Below are 24713 nucleotides of genomic sequence, written 5' to 3'. Positions count from 1 at the left end.
GCAAAAATGTTTTTCCGGCTCTCGAACGCTTCAAGTTCTCGACTTCGTCTCGAACTTGAAAACCCATAGCCACCTCTAATACGAGGCCGCGGCCTACGATATTGCAACGTCGCAGTGTAGGCCTAGAATCTGATACATGATTGGTGAAGAATATTTTTAAAAATACCAGCTGATCTCTTTCACGAATTATGTATTAGATTCTAGGCCTACGCTGCGACGTTGCAATATCGTCGGCCGGGTCCTTGTATTAGAGGTGGCTATGGAAAACCGCGATCTCGAGTCGGAAAACGTAGGTACATTTTCGACCCTAGGTGCGAAATATACTAGCCTATTTCGTTTGTCAGTTTTTTGGTAGTCTAGATCATTATTTTATTGAAGCATTGATTAAATTCAATTTTCCAAGATAACGAATTATCATTATTCACTCTATTAAATTGCACGATATCGTAGAGGAATGTTCCAACGTTATCAAAAATTAGAACGGAGTGCATTATTGAGTTATCAGTGTTGGTTTTACAAATAAAACTTATAATAATTTATCTGTATGCCATTGATTTTCATGTAGAGTAGTTCATTCACAAATACAGATACATACCATAATTCAAATATCAAATTTAGAAATAATTTTTGAATTGATTTTTATAAAATAAAACAGGCTAAGGATCATTAAGAAAATGTTAAAAGTATTGTATAATTTAAATTTGCCGCTTCACAATGGACGTTCAAATGAGATAAGTTCTTGAAAAGAACACTCACTCCTCCGCTGATGACTCATGATCTCCTTCCACTTCCTCCTGCTTCTTCGTTCTTCAATCTTCATCTCGTTCTCCACTCGATCTCGTAACTCGTTCTTTCTATTTGCATTTAGATGTTAGAATTAATGACTATTAGGAATTTCAATGAGTATAGGAAAAATAGTTTGAACTTTGAAATGTGGTTTAGTTAATCTTCAACAATGGCTAATTCGAGATTCAGGTAAGCGGTTTGTCTTTGTTTGGAGCTACAATTTTAGGTTATAAACACTTTGCAAACAGTCTATTTTGTGCATTTTCATCTTAAAATTACATAGATAAAGAGTGTTTCAATCTTCAAAGTTTAATCATGACAATATAATGATATAAGACTTAAAATAGAAAGTAAGTTAATTTTTATTTCTACATTGGTCCTTCAAATAGGCCTACTACTCTACCAGGAAGTCAACAAAATTTTAAAGATGACAAAGAACTAATTCCTAGTTTATTACTCATAAAGATAAAATCAGAAAATTTACTGTTTTAATTTCATACTTATCAAATTGAGTAAGATTATTTTGGACATTCAATATAGAGACATAAATGCTACTTTACTACGTTTCAAGAATTGAATCTTGAATTAAACTATTTTAGGCAGTAGCGTAATAACGGTTCCCGACCGAGGCCCCCCGAAAAAAAATGTCCGGGTCTCTTTCCTCGGTAATCATGATAATGTCCTACTTTCCCCAAATCCTCAATATTATTCAACACCAATGAAAACATATAGGCCTATCTATCGTGTTACCGTAGGCCTACCTAATGAATTTTATAATGCAGAGCGAGAGTAATGTTCTAAGAAATATAACTAGGCTTTAACTTAAGAGTTCGGATTTTGTTTTTAATTTTTGAAACTATGATAATTGACCGAGCCAAATGAGGTCTAAGATTCAAGTCGACGGTTTGGCATTTCTCTTAATGTTTATATGTTGCGCATTTACGGCGAAACGCGGTAATAGATTTTCATGGAATTTGACAGGTATGTTCCTTTTTAAATTGCGCGTCGACGTATATACAAGGTTTTTGGAAATTTTGCATTTCAAGGATAATATAAAAGGAAAAAGGAGGCTCCTTCATACGTCAAAATTAGAGTAAAAATCAGACTATAGAATTATTCATCATAAATCAGCTGTCGATTTGACTATAAATTGCATGCCATGAGGCATGCAGTTCAATATCTCAATGTAACTTGGTAAAAAATTAACAGCTGTGTAGACTATAAATTGCATGCCTCATTGAATGCAATTTTCATGCACTATTAAAGGATGCAAAGAACTTATAACATCTCATCTGGGCGCCTTGATGTCTTCTGGTTGGTTTTCTCGCGCTAAATTCCGGAAAGTGTTATATATGATAATTAAATCCTGTGTAAGCATGATCTGATCAAATAAATAGTTAGTGTATCAGTGTGGATGTGCTTATGGTTTGGGACGTCGTTATAACTGCGCGAGGTCTACTGTTCATAGAACTACTAGTGTAAATGATTTATAAAAATATAGGTATAAAAACCTAGGATTCTATGTATCCTGCAGGCTTCCACAGTGACTTGTTTCTGGATAGCACATTGGCTCTGTATCTTGAGTAGCATACTTGTTCACGAACATGATGAATAATTATTATTGTCAAATTAAAAAAAAAACGTCAAGAAGGCTTGATTAGAAAAATATCACTCTACGTAGCCTACTGACATAAAATATAGAGAAAAATAGCATAAGAAGATAATAGGTATCCTCTTAGCCAGAAGGTGGCTTAGCCTATTTTCCAAATTTCAAGCCGATTTATGTTAACTCGAGCTGATTATTGTCTATTATTACTGTCTTGTTGGCGTGAGAGTGTAAGAACGGCACAGTATGAGAGACTACCAGCGACACATTGCTTCACAAAAAAAAACTACCTAGGAATATCGGCTTGAGATAACAGTGAAATTTAGAACATACATACGCGCTATACCATGGGATATCTCCTAGTGCTATCTTTTTTCTATAGTACTATTGAAATTCAATCAAATTAATAAATACATGTAATGGAAGGAAACTATTCTCTCTTCTATACTAATCAGAATATTTTTGTTTCTTGGTAGCCCACTCACAAAATAAAAACTCACGAAACATACACAAAACTCACTCAAAAGTCAAAACTCATGGAACACTCTAAAAACTCCAAAACCATCCTTACAACTCAAACTCCAAAACCAACCTTACAACTCGCTGTTTACTGGCGCGGAAGTTTTACTGGACATCCGACTAGCACAACAATTAGAAACTGTCAGAATCATCGAATATGAAATTCAGTATTTTTATATTTACTCAACCCCCACTGCTACAATATATTACATTTATATTATAATTATAATATAGTAGGCTATATACATATAAGATATGAAACTATTATCCGTCTGTTACTCATGTATTTGATGAGTAACCTACGATAAATTTACTATAACCCCATTCAGGAATTCAATGGGGAAAATAAAATAATTTATCTCCAATGTTTACACAGTGTTGGGAAGGAAGTCATTAAATAGCTAATCTGGTAATTTAATTCAAGATATTTGTTTGAACAGTTATTGGACAAACAATAGGAACTGGAATTTTTTCTAGACATCAACTGTCTCAATATCTGCAGATAACATTGTTATTATTTCTGTAATAAAGGCATAACATATTCAAATAAATGAATAAATAAATAATAGAGTTGCCTCTCAAGAAACGAAAATACTACAATTATTATTTTCCACCTTTGAATGTTTTTATCAGAATTATGCTAGGATATCATAACTCCATCCATTGCTTGATGATGCTTAAAATTTTCAATCTCTTTTTGTTTGGAATTTACTCAAATTGCATATTTCTACTGATAATATAGGGTGGACCACGGGAAAAGGATGGCTGGTGGGTCTGTGGAAGGGGAAACGTCACTCGACTCCCCACTCCTCGACCTGCCTTTTAGTCGCTATTATACCGCTGTGGTCGAAAGATCATCACGTGTTTGCTTATATTTATAAAAAGTGGTGAATCAGTACCTAAAAGTTGAAGCCTGTCAGTAGAATAACAAGAACGTCGTACGTTTGCTGATTTGGATGTTGAGTTCAGTTTCAAATAATGATTCACCACTTTCTACAAATGTGTCTTATACAAACACGCGATGATTTTTTGACCACTGCGACTAAATGGCAGGTTGTGGTGAGTTGAGAGATTCAAAACTGTCCGTTTTCCGTGGTCCACTCTGTATTATTATAATATTATCAGTTCGTGCCCCTGGCCCGGGTCAAGTGGAACATGATATCAATCCGGGCTCTTTATCGGGCCACCCTCTCGCGGGGGGATGGTCAGCGGGGATGTAAGTTACCACTGGTAATACTATAGATAGATAGATTAAATAGCATCCACTTCCCACCTGAACAGGGGGATCTGAAACTTGTCAAAAACTCTAAATGGTCGAAACAAAATAGACACAGCCCACAGTAACAAAAACAAGACACAGGAAAAGAAGACATTATTCAATTATACTATCATTTTGAATTATCATTAATTCCCATTTCTGATGGAATCTAAAAATTGTAAGCTATGAAAATGTAAATTGGATGCGCTTGGCTCTTGGTTTAATTTATGAAATTTAATTTGTGCTATATTATTATTATTATTATTATTATTATTATTATTATTTTATTATTATTATTATTATTATTATTATTATTATTATTATTTCGTAGCATTATACCGCCTTGAATGAGCATAGCTCCAACGGTGTACATGTCGAATGATTTCACATCATGAGGGAAAAGGTTTTCGTTCTACAGAGTGTAGCTCTCATCATAATATGACATCAATAAATAATGTCAAAGCTTTAACAGATGGAAATTAATTAGAAATTGCATTCGTTCAAATGCTAATTAATGAATAATTATTACACAAAAATCATTCACTTGAGCATTCAGCTCAATGAGAACCGAGAAAATATCATAGCACTTTCTCAATGAATACAGACATACAATAAATGCATCCACCAAGACATCTTTCATTGCAACAATGAACTTACCGAGACTTACAATATTCTTCAGTTCATCTGTCAGCCAATTGAAAACTGCAAGTCCCGTATAATGCGGTCCCCCCTCCAGCAGCCTCAGTCTAAAATTTAACCTACTCAACGATGTGAAACCCATGTAGGCTACTATAGTGAGGTCCACGTTATAATGGCAGTGGAGAAAGATGGAGAAAACCTTTGCCGAACCTCTGTCTTGTCAATGCCTTCTATGGACGGTAGCAGATACAGGTTTATTGATTAATAAAAACAATATAATAACTTGTAGTACCCTTTTCTTAAAAATTTTAAAATATTTTAACGACTAGTTTCGACCATTGGTCATTCTCAAGTTAAAATGTGAAAAATAAGCAAGTTGATACTAGATAATATGAACGTATAGATAATATAATGTTCATATTATATATATATATATATATATATATATCATGTATCGTATCATACGTGTATCATATCACACGTATTATGTTCATATTATCTAGTATCAACTTGTTTATTTTTCACATTTTAATTCGAGAATAACCAATGGTCGAAACTAGTCGTTAAAATATTTTAAAGTTTTGAATAAAAGGGTACAAGTTTTTATATTGTTTTCATCAATTTTAATAAAGTAGCCCATATAAGTAAAGTGATTTTAGGTTTATTGATGAAATATTAACTGTTCATTCTTGTTTAAAATAAGCAATTATAGTTTATTAAGCAATACATTGTATTTATCAATAATTTCATAATGAACTTTGATGATTAAGATGAATTATTTTGTCAATTAATTATCAATTCTACATTGTTAAAAGACGATCTGGCAACAGAGCGAAGAGAGAAAGAGATAGCGCTATCCGCTTTGTTGAATGAAAGACAAGGATAACAATAACATTGCTAATCAAACACTGTCATTGACCGAGCGAAGTGAGGTCTAAGATTCAAGTCGACGGATTGGCATTTCTCTTAATGTTTAAATGTTTATATGTTGCGCATTTACGGCAAAACGCGGTAATAGATTTTCATGAAATTTGACAGATATGTTCCTTTTTTAATTGCGCGTCGACGTACAGTATATACAAGGTTTTTGGAAATTTTGCATTTCAAGGATAACATAAGAGGAAAAAGAAGCCTCCTTCATACGCCAATATTAGAGTAAAAATCAGACTAGAATTATTCATCATAAATCAGCTGACAAGTGATTACACAGATGTGTGGAGTCTATTGCTGTATTTCCATAAGGTCTACAATTTCAATCAAGTACTTGTGGATGAGAATACTGCATGAGGTCTACTGTTCTCAGAACTACTAGTTATAACGTGGACCACACTATAGAGCAGGTGTTAGTGAAATAGTTGAAATACTTGACTGTATTCATATTTTTGTTGTAGCAAAGTGGATGAGTACGGGTTCGAGCGACCCTCAGACTTTGACTATGAGTCGTACGAAGATTTCATGTCGCAATACCTGAAGGTGCTAGCCAAGCGTGCCAAGAAATGGTCGACTCTGATGATTGATGCAGGAACATTCTCCAAAAGCCGCCTGGCTAAACGCTACATACGGAAGGGAATTCCTAGTGAACACAGAGGAGCGGTAAGTACTAGTTAACCTGAAATTAAGTAATTTTTTCAAGTATTTTCTATTGTCATTTGTGCTTTTCCAGCTAAGGCTAGACACACACCAGTTAGTAAAGACAATACAAGACACGATCAGACAAATTTAATCACAATACTTCACATTGTTGCTTATGACGAAACTCACACTGATTAGTCATTGCAATTAGACATGTCTTCATAAGCAACTATGTGAAGTATTGTGACTAAACGTGACTATAGTGAGGTCCACATTATAATGGCAGTGTACGATTGACAATACTGTTGCTGTCCTTTTCTATCATACAACAAAACAGATGGCACTATCTCTCTCTCGCTTTGCAATGTTGTCTATTTGCCAGAATATTTTATATTTACTTTTGACAGTGACTGTGCAAAACTGAACAAACCATATTCTCAGCCGCCATTTTTTTTTCATTCTATCAAAATACTTGAGTACCGTACACAAGTCGTATAATTGATTTAAAATGTATTTTTGAAACAATGAGATAATTTTTAAACATCACCTTATGAGAAACACAAATTAAAATACCTGAAATAACATTTTAAAGGTTGATAACTAACCATCCTAGACTTCATCCATGCTTAAGTTAGCCTACCCGTATAGGTTTGACCTACTCGTACCAGTATAAATAATATTGAAAAGTTATTTCATAATTAATCAATTAAAATTACTTATTTTTGAATAGGATTTCTATTTTTCTATTATTTTTAAAGGAAATTGGAATAGAATACCTACCAAATAACTCAATTTCTGTTGTTTTGAAATTCAGATTATTGTATAACAGCTTTTTAAATTAGCCGCCATTTCAGGTTTGTATAAAAATAAAAATCTGATCTCAGTCATGAAAGCAAATTTTCGAATCAAATTATGAAAAAATATATTTTCTTGATCAATTTGACATTAAATTGATTATTTTATCAAGGAAATGATAATTTATTATTATTGGATTAAATTTAATGGGATGAATTGAGTAACCGCTGTGTACAGTCAGTGGCAAAATAGAGAGACTTGGCAACGTTTTTCTCCTATCTTTCTTCACTGCCTTTATAACGTGGACCTCACTATAGTCTTGTCTTGACTAACCGGTGTACGCCCAGTCTAAGAGTGATGCCCACATACCACATAAGTTATGAGCAAAGAGAAAAGATAGAATAAGAAGATATCTCAAGTTAGGCTATATTTTATTCAATAAGACTTATTGTATTGTGTCCTTACAGATTAGCAGACTTTCTTGTTGGTTAATGTTTGATTAATGTGTGAAATTTGTTGTGTTACATGAAGGATAGTAGTACCGTATTATATTATATTAAACTTTGACGTGTCATATACTGCGGGAGCGCTGCTCCCTTAATGCAATTTCATAATTATGACGAACAATTAAATTATAGGGCTTTTATGTACACAATATTAAAAATCTGGTGTGGCGCACTCACACAACTTTCCTTGCCGTTATGAAAATTAATCACCTGACGCTATTGTTCCCGCGCATCTCAAGTCTACTATTCAAATATTTGAGCCAGCTGGTGACAGGGCAATAACGCTGGAGACACACATGAGGTCTGCTATCTCTTCATAGTGAATGATTTAATAGAATCAACAATAATTTGCAATTGAATAATCACATTTTCTCGAATTTAAAGCTTATTTTCAATTTTAGGTGAAAATGTTACTGAACATTAATTGTAGAGATTTTCATGCTCAATCTACTCCACTTGATTTTTTTTGTTCCAATTGTATCTGAAGCCTGATAATTGGGACTCTATCTGCATTGATGGGGCGGAGCTCCTGAAATTTTTACAGATATGAGACTTGTGGCAGTTGATAGAGCTTATCGATGTCTATTTTAGGTATGAATTTGATCATAATCGTTGGAGCCGTTTTCGAGAAAATCTCGAAAAACCCTGTTTTTGGCAACATTTTTGCCATTTAAGCCACCATCTTAAATTGCATTTGTTCGAAATTGTTCGTGTCGGATCCTTATAGGGAAAGGACCGTAAGTTCCAAATTTCAAGTCATTCCGTTAATTGGGAGATGAGATATCGTGTACACAGACGCACATACACTCATATACACACACACACACACACACACACACACACACATACATATATATACACACACACACACACATACAGACCAATACCCAAAAACTAGTTTTTTGGACTCAGGGGACCTTGAAACGTATAGAAATTTAGAAATTGGGGTACCTTAATTTTTTTCGGAAAGCAATACTTTCCTTACCTATGGTAATAGGGCAAGGAAAGTAAAAAGGAGATGCTCTACAATATTATAATACAAACTGTTGATTCTTTCCGCAAGTGATTTATATTATTTCAAGTCTATAATATGATCACAGAAACCACAAGAACACGTCAAAAAATGAAAAAGAAAACAGAAAAGACTATTGATAAAGACAAAATATGAACTCACCAGCGTCTTAACCAACATTAAGAACTCACTGAGAGTATACAATGGGTTCTCCACCAGCAATTTCCTCAGCGCGCATTGAAACACTACCGCCGTAAAGAAAGCCATAGTGCATTCTGGTGACGTCAGCAAAGGTAGGGCTACTCACCACCTCCTACACCAATAAAACACTATAGTGAGGTCCACGTTATAATGATAGTATTTGATCAACTTTGGTTTTGCTATCCTTGTCTATCATTCGACAAAGCCGGTGGTACTATCCTTTTTTAGGTCCATAACGATGTCAATTATGTTTTCCTACAGTTACCTTGAAAAGTGACCATTCCTGCACTGATTACAGAACGTAAAGAATCACTTTTCCGCACTAGTGCGCAATACTTTGCGTACTCTTAATACTTGGCGTATTATTTTGCAGCCATCTCAATCAGCTGTTGACATTGTTGGCGTGTATTTTGAATGCGAATTTGTTCTATCTATATTTTTTCTGATTTTCAAATAAATAAAAATGAGAACTCATTAAATTATACATTTGAATATTATTAAAATTATTCATTATTTCAAATAATATTTTTTCATTCATAAATTGATTGGTTGAAAAGTTATTCAGAAATTAATATTTACTCAAAATTATTCAAATTTTCAATTGGATTATCAAGTTTAAAATAAATTAAAAGTTGTTATCAATAGCAAAATTATACAGACAAACATTTGATGGATTTCAGCCATCATTTTACCCATAATCAACCACTCTTTTTATATTCAATGGTAACTGTAGGAAAAATTTAATGTGAAATACGTGCGCAAAGTTCCTCTGCTGCACTCAAGAAACCATTCCGCCCTCGCCTACGGCTCGTGCGTAAACGTTTCTTTTGGTGCAGCAAACTGTCACTTTGCGCACTAGTTGCACAAATAACAGTTATTTAAATAGTTACTATTTTGACAGTGTAGAAATATAATTAATGCAGAGAATCGGCATCGCTATTCTTCTATCTTTATCCACTGCCATTATAACGTGGACCTTACTCTAGCTGATATATATCAGCTGGAATCAACAAATGTGAGTTAGTGTTTTTATTGGTGTAGGAGGTGGTGAGTAGTCCTACCTGTGCTGACGTCACCAGAATGCACTATGGCTTTGTTTACGGAGGTAGTGCTTGAAATCGCCTGGACGGCAGCGGCAGGTCTCCTGCTGCTATTGGAACTTGTTGAAAAGTCAGCCAATGTCGATCAGCGCCAGTGTGTGGTGTGGACGGGCGGTTTGTCAGCGCTGGCCTTCACTCGACTTCATTTACTCTACGATGAATTATTTATTTACTTCATTTACTCCACTGGACTCCACGTTGAATTATCAGGCTCAGCGACTGGACAAATTTGTAGATGTGGCACAGTGGGTCATATGAATAAAACCAGAGCAAATGCTCATGAGCAAGAGCATAGAGCATAAGGTTTTGCTCATGAGCAAAAGGTAGAAGCAAAAGCATTTGCTCATTTTTATATGAATAACCTTTACCTTATAATCTTACCTTATGCTCCTGAATTCTGGAGCAAATGCTCACGTTTTTTAAAGATTTTTCATCAGCTGATTCGCTTTTGTAGCCTTACTTTGTTTTTATAGCTCACGGAATCGCTAAATATGTAAGTAGGGTGCACCGCTTGTGTTTGCGTCGTCTGCTCTGTTTTCTATTTATAAATAGAGTTATAGGTTAGTTGAATTTAGAATTTTGAAATAATAGCGTGAAAAATGTCATCTCTATAATAATCTTCAGCATATTCTTAAGATATCAATAGCCTTCTTATAATCGTCTATACTCTCATCTTCTTAAATGCCTATTTCCTATTTTGTGATGGCTACCTTTATAACAGGTCTTTATAACATCTTTTCTATTTATTATTTTGTAGGGATAATGGTGATATATATCATGGTTGAATCTAAAAAGAGTTTTATAGTTCTCAACTATTGGTTGTGATCGTATCTGGTATAGTTTCCTCTTCCTCATACGAATTAGTTGTGCCATTTTATTATTAGCTGCTCTAGACTAGACTCACCTTTTTTGAAGCATTTGCTTCAAAAGTTGAGCAAATGCTCTAGTTTATTCATACAATTTTGAGCAAAAGCTTTTACTTTTGAGCATATGCTCAAACTATTTTTTTTTTTTATGAGCATGAGCTAAAGGTTTTGCTCACGTTTATTCATAGAAAATGAAGCAAATGCTCCATTTTAGAAGTATAAGCAAATGCTCAACTTTATTCATATGAGCCATTAAGTACCTTTCCGCAAGTGTAATTATTGTATTGAACGATTTATGTTTCAAGATTTGATTTGATTTTTGTGATTGACTGTTGATTGACTGACATGCCAGGTTTGGTTGGCAGTGAGCGGCGCCGAGGCTCTCAAGGCCAACTTCGAGCCGAACTTGTACGATGCGATGCTCGAGGGTCCACTCGACGAGAAGGTGGACGAGATCATCCGCACCGACCTGCCTCGCACCTTTCCCGACAACATCTACTTCAACTCCACCGACAACCACCAGCAACAGCTCTACAGGGTGCTGGCTGCCTACGCTTACCACAATCCCACCGTCGGATATTGCCAGGTAGAATATTAATATACAGGGTGTCCCAGATAAGGTGTAAACCCCGGCTACCATAGATTCTACATGCAATTTGCAACAAAAAATGTTCAGTAAAATTTTCTCCTATCGACCTTCGTTTTCGAGATATATCGATTTTTCGATAAGGACATCGTAGAAAAGAGGACAAAATTTCACATTGATTTGAGGTATAAAACATGCCAAAGTCGATTATTGAGTAGTATTTTTTAGCGGTCAAAGTTGGAAAAGAGTGATTTTTGAAGTTTTTTTGAAAACTTCAGACACATTTTTCTCGATTTTTTTCCAGGGTACGAAATAATTTTTATAACGCAAAAACTTCCTTTTCTGATTATCTTTCGAATGAGACCAAATACAGGTGTCTAGCTCAAATCCTCGAATCAGAATTTCAGTTTAAATTCGATTTTTCAATTCTTTTTTGAGCTCCTCCTCCTAGACTTTGAACTTTTTTCAACTTGTATCTCAATAACAATTGCAGATACGAACTTCTAACCAATTTCATTGAATTTCTCAGCCAAATTTCCTATAGAAAAAGTATTTTTACGCCCTCAATTAAATGTTTTTAATTAAAAAATCGAATTTAAATTGAAATTCTGATTCGAGGATTTGAGCTAGACACCTGTATTTGGTCTCATTCGAAAGATAATCAGAAAAAATGATAATCAGAAGTTTTCAAAAAAACTTCAAAAATCACTCTTTTTCAACTTTGACCGCTAAAAAATACTACTCAATAATCGACTTTGGCATGTTTTATACCTCAAATCAATGTGAAATTTTGTCCTCTTTTCTACGATGTCCTTAAAATTCACTTAAGACCAATGCTTCTTGAGATATTGACGATTTAATGACTGGAAGTACGCCTACTTGAAAAATATCGAAAAATCGATGTATCTCGAAAACGAAGGTCGATAGGAGAAAATTTTACTGAACATTTTTTGTTGCAAATTGCATGTAGAATCTATGGTAGCCGGGGTTTACACCTTATCTGGGACACTCTGTATAAAACGTTAATAATACGCGTATGTTAATACTATAATAATAACACAAACATTACATTGTGTACAGTAGATTGTTCCATCACGTGACTAGTGCAAAATGTTTCCATGGAACGCCATTTCAAAATAGTTGGTTCTAGCTTTTGGCGCGCACTTATAAAGTTGATTTACACCAAAATGTGTCGTTTACTAGCTGCGTGAATGAAGAAAGGCTGTTTTACAAACCTACCGTCTAGAAAAGTGTGCATTTCTTTCATTCCATTACTCTCAAATTTTCTATAGAGAAAAAATTATTCAACGAATGGTTATCAAACATAATTTTGTTGGGTATGTATTCTATGGCTATGCTATGGTAAACAAACAAGCTATCAGCGCATGCGCAGAGAAGCAAGCAGACTACAATTCAATCGACCAATGAGAGCTTGGAAAGTTGGAGCAGTAACAACTTACCAGGCTTTGACTGTGGGTCAGGAACTTGGAACTAGAACTGGTTTCTGGTACAGAATCTGTCATAATTCTTCCCATTATGGGACGCGGAACTTTTTACCTGGTTAATTGTGAATCAGACAATTTACCTCATTCTATGTACTCAGAACGGGCCCATTTTTGCCACTATTGATTTCGCTGGCCACTAACGGTAGGATATGCATGATACACATGTATGTACCTGTATATGCATGTATACATTGTTGTGTCATCACAGTAGAAGGCTTCGAGCAAAATTTTATGAGGTTAGGTTTTTATCTCCGATTTTTTGTTGTCTATTTTTCTTCGCTGCTCTATTTTTCTATCATAATAATTCGTAATTTTACAGTGGTTTATTTATTGTCAGTGGTTGTTTATTTAATGTTGGAAGCATCTCGTTGATTATAATACATGCATGTTCTACCGTTAATTGCCCGCTTTATACTAGTCATCCCCAGTATTGGAGAATGGGATACATAACTTATACAGGGATCACTCAGTGTTGACAGACAAGAACAGTTGCTCACAATTGGCCTGATATCGTCCTTATGGATAAGTAACTTAACTTTTTCCATAACAAAGGAAAACTATTCCTGGACCGAAAATTAAGTGGAGAAGCAGTTGAGTGTGATTTTATAACCTAAAAATACTTTGGACAACATCAATTTTTTATCAAAATGTTTGAGAGAAATGGTACTGGCTCAGCCCAGTTTTTCCTCCATGGCTATTATATCATTATGATTATAGTGTTTTGTACAATAAATTAAAAAACACTAAGGGCCGGTTTCCGAGCTCGGGATTTAGCTAAGTCCTAGACTTTAACTGTCTTTAAACTCTGGAGTCAGAGAATTGGCTTTCCAAGTCAGAGCGTTAACGTAGTCGAGGACTTTAGTAGACTCTGGAGTTTAGAGATCACGTTAAACCCTGGAGTTTATAATTTCACTTTCTGAGTGAAGGGCTTATAAGTCCAGGACTTGAATTAGATTCTCGCCTCTTTCCGAGTCAAGGATTTATCAAAACTCGTCAAGTCCAGGACTTGAAACAGCGTGATTTTAAACCCTCAACTGGGGTACGATTTAAATCAAGTTCTAGACTTAACTGAGCAAACCCAATTCAGTTATTGTTTTGGAGTAGATAAAAAGCCAACTAGATGTCATGGAATACCTAAATTATTTGGATTAGTCCATCTTAATTCATAATTTATAGATTGCAAGTTCATTTTGGAATAAAATTGTATTAGAATTATGCGTAAAAAACGAACCTTATTTTACAACTACTGTGACATAACCTAAAAATGTTAAAGAAAAATAATAATTCCAATCTGAATGTTACTAATCAATGTCATATTCAACATATTAATATCCAAGAATAATTCCAAAATCACTGGTTAGGATCAGGTTAAGGTTTTGCTTTGAATAGGCCTACAAAGAAATCGAAACGTATTTTCACAAAATAATTTGGAGAGCATGCTCATTTGAATTATCCCGCTTTAATCAGCTGTTTTCGTTCTGCCATAATGCCAACAATATAACAGCAAAATATTGTGGATTTCCCTCATGTTTACTGCGTTAAAGTCCAGGACTCAAATAAGTCGAGAACTTAATAGACTCCGGAGTTTAGAAGATAAAAACGTGACTCAGAAAGACGATTTTGACCCGAGTGCTTATTTAATGATGATTGCCCTAATAGATGTTGGCATACCATGCTGCCACTATTTGGACCAGTATTACAATGAAAAGGTATCTTGGTTGCTGAAATGAAGAATATCTGGAAATGTCACAACTTTCTGTTCCTGTCATTATCTCCACGGTTGGATTTGTCAGCAACAAGAATGTCAGATGGGAGAATCAAGAAGTAAAAAATATGTTATGGAAAAGGCAGTTGTACTTGGAACGGCATCTATTGTGAGGTCATTTTTGAACATATAATAACAGTTTAGCAGTGCACCAGAATCCTGACAAAGACCGACTTTGACTGCAACAAAAACTCACTTTTCACGTGATGAATAGAAATAATGCTAATATTGTGTGACCCGGCTGGCTCATCTCTGGTGTCAGAGATGTATAGTGAGATTGAAGTTTCCAAGTGATAGGTCGGAATATTTGCCAAGTTTCTTTTTCCACCGCCTTCCATAGTAGAAAGGTGTAAAGTCATCCCGGTATCTTCTTCTTCTCCTTCTCTTCCTCCTCCACCTCCTCCTCCTCCTCAGCCTTTTCCCATTCAGGTGTCAGGTGGGGTCACAATATTCAAGTCTGTTATTAATTGTTAATTCTTGTTAATAATGATCAAATATATTAACTAGAAAAGGTTAGAGCTATCGCCAATAATTGTCACTTGATGCTCTTTGTCTAATGATCCACAAGGATAGCAAACCAATGTTAATCAAGTGTTGACCTTATAACGTAAATCTCACTTCACATTTTTGATGAACAATAAAGTTTATTTTATACTCATTTAATGTTTAAAATTTATTTTATGTAACATTTAATGTTTTACATGGTTTATTGTGAATAGTTTTATTGCATAAATCGTGATCCATTACATTTGAATTGCAGGGCCTGAACTATGTAGCAGGTATGTTATTGCTAGTAACGCACTCGGAAGACACTTCGTTTTGGTTGCTCAAAGTTCTCGTAGAAAATAAACTACCCGACTACTATAGTCCCACAATGGATGGCGTCATAACTGATATGGAAGTGCTTTCCGAACTAGTCAAGTAAGTGACAATCATTCGTTTCAGTAGAGATTGATAATGGTGTAACAACCGAAACTAGTATCTCAAATTGGTTTACAAATAAACCAGTGGCTTTGACAATATTGTAAGCAAGATGTGCCTTCACCAAATATGTAAGGGTGGGAAAATGAAAAACAAGAAAAGATCGTACAGGTTTTTGATATTAAAAACAAATCAATAAATTATTTTATTACGAAATTATAATTATAATTAGAATTTATTACGAAATAATAATCAGATGAATATTTCAGGGGGTATTCGCTTTGCTGATCTGTGGTCGCTCAGTTTATGATAATAATAAATAAAAAATAAACAAAGATTACTATTTAGAATTATATATCTGAAAAAATGTACAATTAACTATGATCTTACTTTACCTTAACTAAAATCCCTTGGCCTGCTCTTCAAGGTCCAGTTAAAACGCTCACGAATTTAAATAAAAAAAATATATATTAAAAAAACTCTGCCAGTTGATTGAATCAAAAACACCAGCTTTCCCTACAAGATTCAAATCCTGAAAATACAATTATTTAGGTTTAAACTGCCCGGACTGCGACAGCCTATAATTGAATACTCAAGACAGAATCCTTCAGGTAACCAATGCCTTAACTCAACAACTTACTCCACAAACGGTTGAAGTATACGGGCCTCGAAAGAAAAAATTCCAATTCTATTTATGTGAAAAACACATGCAGCCTTGATTCACAGACCAAAAGTCAACTCACTCTTGTTGTATATAGCATGGAGCTAAAACCCATAATATTGCCTTCACAAAACGTGATAAAACACACGTTTCATCTTTGTACATTGGAGATCTTCCCGCTTTATCAATAATTATATTTAATAATTAAATCCGCGACCAGATTTCCAATTCACATAATAATATTTCAAAACTTGAATAGGTTTTGATGTCATGTATGACAATATCTAGTCGCTTTCATTTAATATAAATTTAATGACCAATAAATGTTTTTCATGTGTTTTGATTAGACACTACATTACCTTCACATAAACACAGAGACATAGAATGCATACAGAATGGAAAGTATCAATCCAAACGATGCATTTTACATGACGCCAAGACTTGAGTGCAGCAAGACCACGTCACGTGACTGCGCCATCTTGTTAGAAATTAAAATTACTGCTATCCGGGACTTTTGAACGGGTCGCAATTCCCATAAATTTTAATGGAAGGAATTGCGAGTGAATACTCACTCGGCCGGGCTGAGTGGCAAAAGTCCAATTAGAAATTGTAAGAATTAAATGTTCACTATTCATTGTCGTCACTGTTGTGTGTGAGTGTGTGAATCCAGCTCAATATGATATTTTATGAAATGAGAAATTGTGCTTCCAAATAGCAATGAACAATACACATTTATTTCGACTATGAATCATTGTCAATGTATCTCTCATCTCGATCACTGTAAGCCACTTCTTTCTAAAAATGGCATTCTGTCCGTCTTTAATGAATTCATCTATAGTGAGGTCCACATTATAACCGCAGTGTACGATTGACAATACTGTTGCTGTCCTTTTCTATCATACAACAAAACAGATAGCACTATCTCTCTCTCGCTTTGCAATGTTGTCTATTTGCCAGAATATTTTATATTCACTTTTGACAGTGACTGTACAAAACTGACCAAACAATTCTCAGTCGCCATTTTTTTCTTCATTCTATCAAAATACTCGAGTAAACAAGTCGTATAATTGATTTAAAATGTATTTTTGAAACAATGGAATAATTTTTAAACATTACCGTATGAGAAACACAAATTAAAATACCTGAAATGACATTTTAAAAGTTGATAACTAACCATCCTAGACTTCATTGACTTCATCCATGCTTCAGTTTGCCTACCCGTATAGGTTAGACCTACTCGTACCGGTATAAATAATATTGAATAGTTATTTCAGAATTAATCCATTGAAATTACTTATTTTTAAATAGGATTCCTATTTTTCTATTATTTTTAAAAGAAATTGGAGTAGAATATCTACCAAATAACTTAATTTCTGTTCTTTTGAAATTCAGATTGTTTTATCACAGCTTTTTAATTAGCCGCCATTCCAGGTTTGTATAAAAATCTGATCTCAGTTATGAAAGCAAATTTTTGAATCAAATTATGAAAAGTATATTTCATTGATCAATTTGACAATAAATTAATTATTTTATCAAGGAAATTATAATTATTATTAGATTGAATTTAATGGGATGAATTGAGTAACAGCTGTGTACTGGCAAAATGGAGAGACTTGGCAACGTTTTTCTCCTATCTTTCTTCACTGCCATTATAACGTGGACCTCACTATACCAATGTTTGAAAGATACAAGTTAAGCTACTAAAGAATATTGACATTCACAGTCACTTCACAAGAAACCGTGAGAGTATATAAATTATACTAAGATGCAGACTTGAAAAGTCAAAGTAGAGCTACCTTGTGATAGACTACAAAATCCATAACTTGCTACCAACTCAAGTTAGATCTTTGCCAAATAAACGTTTTCTCCAAGTACTTAGGTCCTGGCTGATTGTGAATTAATTTTATTCAGTGGATGAATTCATTATTGCTGATCACAACAATTTAATTTAATGTGATTTTTGTCTATTTAAAATGATACCAAAGTACAGGAAACCACTAAATTATCTTATTTAATTGTAAATTCTTCTTGATTCTAATGCAACTCATCTGTTTTATTTGTTATTGTCTATTGTATTTGTTGTGCCTGTGTAATTTATTGTATGTTTCTTCAATGTGAATTAAGACATGGCTTCATGTAACTTCTATGTTCAACTGGCCCACTAAAAACTTGAAACTTGATCTCTTTAATGATTGCAACTTTCCTTGTTTTGCAGAGAAAAATTTCCAGATATCCATAGTCATTTAAATTCCGTAGGTTTACCATGGACTGTGATAACTACTAAATGGTTTATGTGCCTGTTCGCTGAGGTACTACCTACCGAAGTAAGTCTATTTCATCGTTATCATTAAACATTCTAATAACAAACAGTAGTTGAATTAATTTTTACTTTCCTTGCCCTATTACCATAGGTAAGGAAAGTATTGCTTTCCGAAAAAAATTAAGGTACCCCAATTTCTAAATTTCTATACTTTTCAAAGTCCCCTGAATCCAAAAAAGTGGTTTTTGGGTATTGGTCTGTATGTGTGTGTGTGGGTGTGTGTGTGTATATATGAGTGTATGTGCGTCTGTGTACACGATATCTCATCTCCCAATTTACGGAATGACTTGAAATTTGGAACTTAAGGTCCTTTCCTTATAAGGATCCGACACGAACAATTTCGATGAAATGCAATTCAAGATGGCGGCAAAAATGGCGATAATGTCAAAAACAGGATTTTTCGCGATTTTCTCGAAAACAGCTCCAACGATTTTGATAAAATTTATACCTAAAATAGTCATTGATAAGCTCCATCAACTGTCACAAGTCCCATATCTGTGAAAATTTCAGGAGCTCCGCCCCATCTATGCAAAGTTGGATTTTAGATTCCCAATTATCAGGCTTCAGATACAATTTAAACGAAAAATTTCGAGTGGAAAAGATTGAACATGGAAATCTATTCAATTGCAAACTGTTGGAACTGTTGATTCTATCAAATCAATTACTATGAAGAGATAGATCTCGTGTGTATCCAGCGTTATTGAACTGTCACCAGGTGGCTCAGATCTTTGACTTGAGATGCGCGTTTACACTAGCGTCAGGTGATCAATTTTCATAACGGCAAGGAAAGTTGTGTGCGTGCGCCACACCAGATTTTTCTATTAATTTTCATAATAATTCAACATTTTTCAAACTTTGCTATGTTAGGCCAGAACAGACGTTGGCTATGGCAAGGTACATGGTGCGGACTTTTCTCACTTCCCCGTCTATACTATGTAAACATTATTGTTTAATGTTAATAGAAGAAACGTGGTGTTGGCCAACGAAATGTACTCAATCCTTCGTCCTTTTTGAGGATATAACATGATCACATTGAAATTGGATAAAACAATAATTATAGTAATTATAAATCAGCTGTCAGTTGGATTATTAATTGCATGCAATGATGAGTAACTCAATAAAACTTGGAACTATTTCTGCTGACTTTTAAATGCTTTCAGTAGAACAGCTGACAGAATACAAGCGGCATTTTGAGCGAGTTTTCTAGCCCAGGTGATCACTAGTAATTTTATTTTTAGAATATTTTTTGACATTGTGTAACTCTGTAATGAATACACTAGAATACACAAATGAATGAATACGCTGACTGTGTAATGAATATACTAGAATACACTAATGAATACACCGTATGAGTAGTGTTACTCTGTTAGGCTGGCCACTAACGACATATATGTGTGTTCACACATATTCATCATACATGTTTTTGATCAGCTAACAAAAACAGCTGTTTGACAGCAGCTTTTAACATAAAATAAACAACCAATAATAATAAATAAACCACTGGAAAATTCAAATTATGGTATAGAATAATTTAGCTTCAAATAGAGCAGCGAAGAAAAAAATTAACAACAATAACTGAAGATATAAAAACCTCACCTCAAAACATTTTATTTCAAGCTTTCCTACGTGATGACAAGGCATGACGACATGTGTGTACACCCATGTTCATCATGCATATCCTGTCGTTAGTGGCCAGCCTAAGACTACTTGCATTTATTATCAATTCCAATTTAGCTAAAAATCTAAAATAGAATTTACAATACTGAAGTGTTCTCGTCAATTGATTTATTCTATTCATTGCAATAATATTGTTATTGCAGACAAGTATTTATCAATTCCATATATCACATTATTTGCATATTATCAATTCCAATTTAGCTAAAAATAGAAAATAAAATTGACAAGTGTTTGATCTCGAAGTGTTTTCAGTAATTAACTGTATTAATTGTAATATTTTGATTGCAGACAGCATTACGCGTGTGGGATTGTCTCTTCTACGAAGGCTCAAAGATTTTATTTCGAGTCGGATTGTCGTTGATTGGCAAACACAAGCAGGACATTTTGCGCTGTGAAGACTTCGCCTCTGTCGTCCAACTCTTCAAAGACATGACACAAGACTCGTTCGCACTACACTGTCACGAATTTATGCAGGTTAGAAAATTATCTAAAATTTCATCAATTATACATAAAATAGTAGTTAAAACTCTTCAAAATTGATCTCTCGGGGTTTTTTTAATAATTGGGCCCGGTTGCAAAAATCAGGTTAAATTTTAATCGTGATTAATTTCACGAGAATCATCAGAGAGGGCTTTTTCGAAAAGAAGGCTTCCCTGATTGGTTCTCGTGAAACTAATCACGATAAAAATTTAATCGGCACCTAGTGTTATAAATGAATTTTACTGGCCTCATATCTATGTTATTTCTACATGGCTAATTGGTATCTTTTTATAGAATCAAAGATAATAGAAATTCAAATTCATTAGGAAATCAAATTTTCAGTCAATTAAATAGAGCAATAGTATATTTGAAATACTACAGAGCTTATTACTTTTTTTGTACTACTATAGAGAAAATATATCATAAGCAATCTTTGTTATCTTATGCTATCGTTTCTCAGCATATACCCGGTGAGAAAATGAGTTGAAGATGGCAAAGCTAGTTTGATGCTATCTTTTATCTATAACGCTACTTAGAGCTTACTAATTTTAGAGTTTTAGTATCCAACAATATTTCTTCAATCTTCTAATGATAAAAACTGCATAGATTAATCAAGTTTTTAATGATCCATATGAAATCGCTGGTGACAAGTTCCTTGTAATCAATCAATCAATCAAAAGTACCTTAGCATCATCCATACAAATTATGCTGCCATCTCTTGTCTCTAGTATTGTTTCTTTAGCCGTTTTGAATATCATTCGTTTTGTCTTACTATGATTAAATGTTAATATGTCCAATCTATATATAAATATATATATAAGCGAAATAGCACTCACTCACTCACTCGCATAACTAAAAATCTACCGGACCAAAAACGTTCAAATTTGGTAGGTATGTTCAGTTGGCCCTTTAGAGGCGCACTAAGAAATCTTTTGGCAATATTTTAACTCTAAGGGTTGTTTTTAAGGGTTTAAAGTTCGTCTTTTAGCATGTATATTCTTCTTCTCCCAATCTCTTAATTATAATTGAAATTTCCATATCATATGTTACTATAGAACTATAATCTAGATAGAATACCTCTTCGAATCAGTTGTTAACTGGCAACTAAATTAATAATTTTGTCAGGTTGGCATTAAGTTGAGTTGACATTGTTAGGTTGGCACCAAGTTGAAGATTTAAATGCATTTATCGCGGAAAAATTGATTAGGCACTGCTACTTCAATCCTGGGAATATTATGTTACTAGCAGTCAGGCTCGCTTCGCTCGCCATATCCGTTTAGCCAGCCGTTTAGTCTGGACCCCCGACTGGATTGTCCTAACATATGATAAAAATGCCCAAATGAAAAATGCAGGCGAGCGAAGCGAACCTGCTGATCTCATTCTTGGACGATCCCGTCGGGGGTCCAGGGGGCGGAGCCCCCTGGCTAGACTGATATGGCGAGCGAAGCGAGCCTGACGGCTAGTACTATGATAAATGACATGTTACATGCCACTTGAGCTGTGCTCAGATTCGTGGCATCACATGACAAATAATAATAATAAAATCAACACATTTCAAGCTTTTATGATTGAATCAACTTATCAGAAGCTAGCCATTCCTCTATTTATGCAAACATAAAATGCATTCGCTTCGTTGAATTTACGGCTGTAAATTTATCTTTATCATATAAATGTATTGTTCATGTATTGTACTGTGTTGTTGAATTTAACTGTGATGAAATTACGGTTAAATACCACGAGAACCAATGAAAGAAATATGACGTCTTTCATCAGTGAGTTAATCACTGTGAAATTCAATAAACGTACGCTCAACCGGGTCATTTTATTATTAATTTAGTATAGTTTGTATGTTCGCAGAATGTGTTCAGAATACCAGGCACGCTGAAAAGATCTCACATCGAAAGACTGCGCGGCAGGATATCCGAAGAACACAGAAAAGCCAAAGAAGCTAAGGCAACGGAGTCTAAAACACCATTATAATATTTTATTATTTATACTCTGCTTCATATTGAAGATATCTATTCAAATTGCAATAATGTGGCAAAATACTATTATTTTTAACGCTTGAGTCTTGTAAAGACTGATCTACAAATTTTATAGAATTCGGCCAAATACTCTTTCAATCGATTACTGTAAAATATTCACTGAAAGTATGATGGTTTGGCAGCAATAAGGTTCAGGTTAAGCTCGGCCGCCCTATGCTCTAAAACAAGCTGCCAAATTATGTGAATCGTACTGTGATTGTATCATGCATGACATGACAATATTAAGGGTCGTATTTATGAACACCACAAACGCACACAACTGACGGACGTATGCAGACAGACCGAGGAAAATTCCCTCCCCAGGTTTTTGAAATTTGACGTCCGTCTGTCTGCATTATCTGCATAATATGCTACACAGTAGCAGAAAAAAATCAAATTTATGATTACTGTAAACTAAAAAATCAAACGTTTGAATGCCTACGTTTGATTTCTTCTGCCACTGTGTGCATTCGTCTTTAGAATCTTGAGAAAAAATTATGTTCTAACAACATGATTTTATACCTGTATTTGTAAAATAGTTCATTGTAATTTTATTGTAAAAGTAATTTAATTTGCGAGCCCATTAGTCTGCCATTGATGCGTCAGTCTTGGGTTTCATTTCCATTCTATCTGACTTTTTTTCAATTGTCTTTTATTTATTATTACAAATGAATTACTTTAGTATACTATAAATAGCAATAATCAAATTTAGGAAAATCTTTACAGAGGTATGAGTCTCTGTATCATCCTGTAGTCTCCTCTTTGCCCCCATATACTAGTGAATAATTATTCATTTATTTTTTGGATGAAGGAAGTAATCAATAATGCATTTTATTTCTTAGCGAATCTTGCATTTTTTGCCGTGGATGATGCCCACTTGAGCTCTAGGCTTGTGCGTGGGTTATGAGATGAATAATGGTGAGATATGATTGGTTCTAGGTGGGTTTCGAACCATCGGGAAACGATTTTTAACTAATAAATGGTTTTTCAAGCATGTTCCTAGATTCGTTCATAGATACGGCCCTCAATTATCGAACCCTGATCATTAAATCTGGTTGCCATTAAGTATTGATAATGAGTTAATGAGACAGAAAAAGCATTTAGGATGAAAACATTTGTTTATATTAAGTTTGTGAGAAGGCCATCAGTACTTTTAATTCAATTTCTTGAATTTATTTTCTACAAAGCAAGGTTTCAAACTGTCCTACTGTTAATTACGTTATTTATGATTTATATTGTCAACTATTTATATTTATAGTAGTCTACATTATCATACAATGTATTAACTGATACTTTTTAGTCATAATATTTACGAACTCAATTCATATGTTTCAGTGAAGATTAACTTACATCCCAAATATATGGGACCTAATGAAACTTTCTCAGTTCTGGATCTCAAAGCTGGAAAATTAATAAGTAATGTGAAAACTCTGAGAAGGTTCAAATGTAATAGAATTACATAATTTGTGCTTTTTCTATGAGCGCAATAATTGATATTCAATAGTATATTCAAGAATAAGGGTGGTCACAAAGGGAGTGGTCAGGTGTTCCGAGTTTTGCGATACACGTTATTTCTATGTATAAAATGGGGGAAGTCGAATAAAAGCGTTCTAGTTGGATTTCTCAATTGGAGATAAATTGGTAAAGACAAGATACTATCAGATAGAGAGGTAGGGCCTCCTAGTATCTGTAGCTTCATTTCCAAATTAATAATTTGTTGCATGATACATGTTGCATGCAAGTGATACAGGGCATTGGCATGGATTGGCAATCCAAAAACAATGACCCCTAAACAGGTATCAGATTGTCCCTACGACTTCAAATGAGAGGGATACCCCTTATGGGGGCACCTTGACTAAAATTTTCCAAGTGCTGCCTTGTATCACTTGCATGCAACATGTATCATGCATCAAA

The 24713-nt window shown here is 34.3% G+C and overlaps 1 protein-coding gene across 1 annotated transcript; it reads left to right on the top strand.

Annotated features, from left to right (window-relative positions):
* Window positions 1-781: 781 nt before the first annotated feature.
* On the top strand, window positions 782-24517 carry LOC111063999 (growth hormone-regulated TBC protein 1). The gene is made up of 7 exons (XM_039440228.1): window positions 782-975; window positions 6200-6401; window positions 11213-11446; window positions 15477-15637; window positions 18514-18622; window positions 20584-20769; window positions 22633-24517. Exons 1-7 carry the CDS (start codon window positions 956-958, stop codon window positions 22753-22755), a joined length of 1035 nt encoding a protein of 344 aa, XP_039296162.1. The 5' UTR covers window positions 782-955; the 3' UTR covers window positions 22756-24517.
* Window positions 24518-24713: the final 196 nt, after the last annotated feature.

The sequence above is a fragment of the Nilaparvata lugens genome, chromosome 13, assembly GCF_014356525.2.
Source record: "Nilaparvata lugens isolate BPH chromosome 13, ASM1435652v1, whole genome shotgun sequence".
Lineage (NCBI taxonomy): Eukaryota > Metazoa > Arthropoda > Insecta > Hemiptera > Delphacidae > Nilaparvata > Nilaparvata lugens.
This window is presented reverse-complemented; position numbering and strand designations above follow the sequence as displayed.

Coding starts and splice junctions, on each gene's coding strand:
- LOC111063999 (XM_039440228.1), top strand. CDS start 956: ATGGCTAATTCGAGATTCAG. Junction 976..6,199: donor ATGGCTAATTCGAGATTCAG/GTAAGCGGTTTG, acceptor TTTTTGTTGTAG/CAAAGTGGATGAGTACGGGT. Junction 15,638..18,513: donor GTGCTTTCCGAACTAGTCAA/GTAAGTGACAAT, acceptor CTTGTTTTGCAG/AGAAAAATTTCCAGATATCC.